Source organism: Olea europaea, unplaced genomic scaffold, assembly GCF_002742605.1.
Source record: "Olea europaea var. sylvestris unplaced genomic scaffold, O_europaea_v1 scaffold18, whole genome shotgun sequence".
NCBI lineage: Eukaryota > Viridiplantae > Streptophyta > Magnoliopsida > Lamiales > Oleaceae > Olea > Olea europaea.
The window spans coordinates 1,337,691-1,343,361 of NW_019235741.1; the positions used below are offsets into that span (position 1 = coordinate 1,337,691).

The following is a 5,671-nucleotide window of genomic DNA, read 5'->3' on the forward strand; positions in this document are numbered from 1 at the left end:
GTACACTAATTTTGGACACATTGTTTGACACTTGAATTGTTGTCAAGTGTCAATTGGATTGGAAAACTGTTTGAAATTTAAACGGTCCAACAGGTTAATATCGCGTTGCAATGTGTGAACTAATGTGTGCACCATAGTGTACATATAGCACGATCCTTACTAGTTGAACTTTGCTATTTGTACACTGAATTTTGACATGTTGTTTGACACTTGCACTATTGTCAAGTGTCAATTGGATAGGAAAAATGTTTGAAATTTAAAATGTCCAATAAGGTAATATCACGTGACAAAGTGTAAACTAAAGTGTGTACATCATAGTATACATGTAGGAAGGTTCTTACCGATTGAACTTATCTATTTGTACACTGAGTTTTGATACGTTGTTTGACTATCGCTTTGTTGTCAAGTGTCAATCGGGTGGAAAAACAGTTTGAAATATAAACTGTCTAATAGTGTAATGTCACGCGGCAATGTGTAAACTAAAGTGTACACCATAGTGTACATGTAGTATGGTCCTTACCGATTGAACTTTGCTATTTGTACATTGATTTTTGACACGTTGTTAGATACTTGCATTGTTTTCAAGTGTCAATTGGATGGGAAAACTGTTAAAAATTTAAACTGTCCAGCTGGGTAACATCACGTGACAAATTGTAAAGTAAAGTTTGTACACCATAGTGTACATGTCGCAAGGTTCTTACTAATTAAACATTGCTATTTATACATTGATTTTCGACACGTTGTTTGACAATAGCATTGTCGTCACGTGTCAATTGGATGTGAAATGTAAAATCCCGAATTTTTACTTAGCATTAATTTATTTAATAGGAATGCAATGTTCAGTTAAGTCCTTATACAAGTTAATTGGTTATCTCTATAGTTAATTTGGATCTATGTGAATATCTTTATAGTTGAGGGACCAAAGTGAAAATAAGTTTCAGATTTTATACCTTTATTAAATAGGCCAAATAGTTAATTATTGAAGGAGTTAGAATTACCCTACCAATATTGGGCTCATTTTGAAGCTCGTAATAAATGACGAATTATGGACTCAAGAGAAATTCAATTTGGATTCGTTAAACTTGAGTTATAGCCAATTAAGAAAACTACTTAGTTAATAATATTAGTTATTAATTCGAGCTAAATTACTATATCAGTATTGGACTCCTTTGATAGATAATAATTAATTATATATGTTAGGATTAAGAAAAGAATTTTGCATATAATTTATTTGCCATTAATAGAAATGGCTTGTCTAATCAAAACTTTATGCAAAAGTCAATTTGTTATGTCTATAGTTAATTTGGATGTAAATGAATATCTTTATAGTTGAGGGACCAAAGTGAAAATAAGTTTCAGATTTTATACTTTTATTAAATGGGCCAAATAGTTAATTGTTGAATGAGTTAGAATTACCCTATCAATATTTGGCTCATTTTGAAGCTCGTAATAAACGGCGAATTATGGACTCAAGAAAAAGTTAATTTGGTCAAGGGAAACCCGAGTTATAGCCGTCTAAAGAAATTTATGAAAAATGGAATTATGGGGTAAATTCTAAGTCCATTCCTCTTCTGTTTTTGTCGAGATATTATTTTGTGATAATTATTGGTTACTTGTAATACTAATCTACTTTAATTAAGATAGAAATTATTATTCTTAATCATATAGGATTCGGATTATGATAAAGTCTTCTAATAATTATTGTATTAGAATAGTTAGGACTTTAATTAATTAAACTAGTTAAGTTATTTTATTTGAAACTCTCTTCCATTTATTTTGATTTAATCGAAGACAGGAGATAAATATGTTTTATTAGACCTACTTCCCATGCAGATTTTCGAAGGTACATTTCTAAAGATAATTTACGTGGTTGGGTTTGAAAAGGATTAACAGAAACCTAATCAATTTGGCTGGCATATGACTCTAGTTTTCCATTTTCAAAACAAGTTTATCCTTCATGTGCAAATGATATGTAGCGATAAAGTCTATTTATTATAATAATTGTTTACTTATCTACTTTGATTAGGATAGAAACTATTATTCCTAATCATGTAGGATTTTGATTATGATAAAGTCTTCTAATAATTATCGTATTAGAATAGTTAGGACTTTAATTAATTAAACTAGTTAAGTTATTTCATTTGAAACACTCTCCCATTTATTTTGTTTTAATCGAAGACAAGAAATTAATTAGCTATTAATTAAGTTGTTTTATTAGAATAATAAATATATATATCTCATGCAATTTGGAGATACCATACCCACGTAAAGGGGTCATACAATTTCAATGCCATTAAATCTTTTTCCTATTATAATTGTGGTTGATATGGAATTTATCTGAACCCAATAGTTATCCCCAAATCAGATAGAAGTCTAGTTGCCGAGGAGTGTATGGACGGAAATTTAGAATTCAAAACTTATCAAAATTCCACTTCCCACGTGATTACCCTACACCATGGTTTAGTATAAATATAGCACTAAACCTCAAGCATTTAGTCATTAATACCCCATTCTTCTTCTGCAAGTCTTTATTTTCTCCTCCTCTTTAAAAATATTTCTCCATATTATTAAGGCTTTTTAAGGCTTTGGAATTTCAATAAAGAATCACGTTTTCAGCAATTTTGTTTTCCACGTTCATCTTCAAAAGGTGAGATGCTCAGTGCTATTAGTGGTTTGTCCACATCTTTTCAAATACGTTGTTATGTATAGATTTAATTACTTTAGTTCAGAGCTCCTTTGGGAGAAATCATGATACAATTTAAGGCACAATTTAGCCTTCGCATTATTTGCAGCGCTTGCTTGAATTATCATTTGTCATGGTGTGATAATTCTCACGTTATGTTGGTAAGAGAATTTATGCATAATTTCACATTTGATTTGAATGTGGAGTAGCAAGCATCTCATTGAGTATAATTCGTTATACTCATCCCTCTCTATTTACAATTTTCAGGTAGAAATTAGTATGCTGGACGGCGGCGGATGGATGCATGTTGGACCAATGGATCTCCATCATGAAGTACTTTAATTTTCAGAAACACTAGAATATTTAATAATAGTTGATTATTATTATTTTCAAATTTAGACTCAATTGTGAGTCACGTCATAACTTTCAATTTGTCCTATTTTTACTATTTGTTAGAACTACTTTTATTAATGTTTGATAAAAGATATGATTCCAAATTGTTCTGCATATGTTATTTAATTTAATTTACCTTTTGTTAATGATTTTCAATTTTTACTGAATTCTTCGTTATATTAAAATGTATTTGCGTCAAGCACTTTATTAATCAACTCACGTTTGGTAACGTTCCGGGTATAAAGAGAATTCGGGGCGTTACAGCTTGGTTTCAGAGCAATGGTTTACTTTCTTGTAGATTTTCAAAATTTAAAAATTTTGGAAAAAAAAAAGCTATATATATTTAATCTTTTTTGGGAGATTCATTGTTCGAGTTTTCTTGCTTTGAGTATTCGTAAAACTAAGAGACTTTGTCAAAAAGACCTAAACTGTCTAAGGCGAGATTGGGATTTAAGCGGTCGACTTGTGACCCCCCTCCTCACCTGGAAGCCTTTTTAGTTGCGCATTATTCAAATCGATAAGATGAAAAATAATGTTTTAAACCCACTTCAATTTTAGAAAATTCTTTCATTTTAGAAACTTTTATACCAAAAAAAAAAAACAATTTTACAAAAATTTATAAGTTACAAGATCCATGGAATCCAATGCTCATCAATCTACCACTGTCCAATATTTTAAGGTATGTAAGGATGAAGAATATTTTTATTGATATTACCATTTATATTTCAGTGCATTCTAGTTAAATCATGATTTTTTTTCTACACGTCATTTTACTTTAAGGGAAAATGTTAATTAAGCAAATGATTATTTTGTGTAGGATTGTATGATTAGTAAAGCAATTCTTATATGACTAGAACTTTAGTGCATAACACTTGGCCTTAGCATAACCTACACGAAAGACATGACTAAATATAGAAAAACCTTTAAGAAGAGTGTAGTATGGTTGAGCAGTTCTTAAGATAAATTACTTTTACTTCAAGGAAATGGCACGACGACAACAAGATCAAGCTACTATGTTCAGAGATTTACTAATGGCAGTGCAAGACTTGGGCAGGCAGCAGGCTCAAGCGGTACCTCATAATGCAACAGGAGGTGCCAACACCATGAGCTCAATTGTTGAACAGTTTCGTCGCTTTAAACCTCCGTCCTTTGATGGTAAAGGTGATCCTTTCACAGCTGAGGAGTGGCTGAGAAGACTTGAAGGGATCTTCGAGCACATGAACTGCAATGATGCTCAAAAGGTTTCTTGTGCAAAGTTTATGTTGACTGATGATGCTGGACATTGGTGGGAGTCTGAAACACGTACTAGAACTACAAAACAACAACGTAACCTCACTTGGAACCAGTTCAAGGAGTCGCTGATAGGTAAATATTTTCCCCAGTCATTGAAAGATCAAAAGGAGGTAGAATTTCTCCAGCTCACGTAAGGAAATTTGCCACTTGGGGAGTATGAAAGAAAATTTGAACGACTTTCTAGGTATGCACCACATATGGTGAACACTGGGCTGACAAAGGCTAAAAGGTTTGAGAGGGGGTTAAGGCCAGAGATCAAGGGAATCATGGCAGCCCAGCAGTATACTACTTATGCAGAGGTTGTACGTCAAGCACAAGCAATCTCTAATGGTTTAGGACTGGAAAAGAAAACCCAACCCAGCACCGAGTCGTCTATAAAGAGAAAGTGGCAAGGTCATGATAAGGAGAAAGGTAGGAACCAGAATAAGAAAGGAAAGATTGGGTCAGACTCAAATAAAACTTTTCCTCAATGCTCCAATTACAACAAGCGACACTTGGGTGAATGTCTTCAGGGAAAGGGAGTATGCTACATTTGTGGTAAGAGTGGTCATTTCCTCAAAGAATGTCCAGAGAAGAAGAGAGAAGGTGACCAACTTAAGAAGGGAAAGGCCAGAGTATTTGCTTTGATAGGAGAAAAGGAGGATCATAACACAGACGTAATAACAGGTATGTTACCAGTATCTGACGTACCTGCTATTGTCCTTATGGATTCTGGATCCACTCATTCATTTATTTCTACAATTTTCATGGATAAGATTGGGAGTGAATTCGTAAAAATGAATAACATTTTAGAAGTTAATACACCCTCAGGCGAAGTGGTTAATACCAATCAAATGGTTAAAGATGTTAAGTTAGAGATCAAAGGAAAAGTACTAAAGGCAGATTTGTACCTTTTGAGGATGAAAGACTTTGATGTAATTTTGGATATGGACTAGTAGGGTAGAAATTATGTAACCATCTTATGCCATAAGAAGGAAGTTTTATTTCAAAAACCTGGAGAAAAAATTTTTCAATTCTTTGGAACAAAAATTGGGACCCTACCTCGATTGGTATCTACAATGAAAGCACAAAAGATGTTGAGAAAGAATACTTGTCAAGGATTTCTATTGAATATAATTAGTAAGCCCCAAACCGAAAGAAAAATAGAAGATGTACTAGTAGTTAATGATTTTGTAGATGTTTTTCCTGAGGATTTACCTGGTATACCGCCTGATAGACAAGTAGAGTTCACAATTGACTTGACCCCTGGGGCAGCGCCAATATCTAAGGCTCCTTACAGGATGGCACCAAATGAATTACAGG

General features: G+C 33.0%; 1 protein-coding gene across 1 annotated transcript; it reads left to right on the forward strand.

Annotated features, from left to right (window-relative positions):
* Positions 1 to 2,536: 2,536 nt before the first annotated feature.
* On the forward strand, positions 2,537 to 5,304 carry LOC111378283. The gene is made up of 3 exons (XM_023001459.1): positions 2,537 to 2,647; positions 4,057 to 4,499; positions 4,554 to 5,304. The coding sequence occupies exons 2-3, from the start codon at positions 4,060 to 4,062 to the stop codon at positions 5,302 to 5,304; spliced, it is 1,191 nt and encodes a 396-aa protein (XP_022857227.1). The 5' UTR covers positions 2,537 to 2,647; positions 4,057 to 4,059.
* Positions 5,305 to 5,671: the final 367 nt, after the last annotated feature.

What these genes read in the sequence shown, in the direction of transcription:
- LOC111378283 (XM_023001459.1), top strand. Translation starts at nt 4,060, where the DNA reads ATGGCACGACGACAACAAGATCAAGCTACTATGTTCAGAGATTTACTA. An exon ending in GTAGAATTTCTCCAGCTCAC is followed by an intron (nt 4,500 to 4,553) that starts GTAAGGAAATTT and finishes ACGACTTTCTAG; the next exon opens with GTATGCACCACATATGGTGA.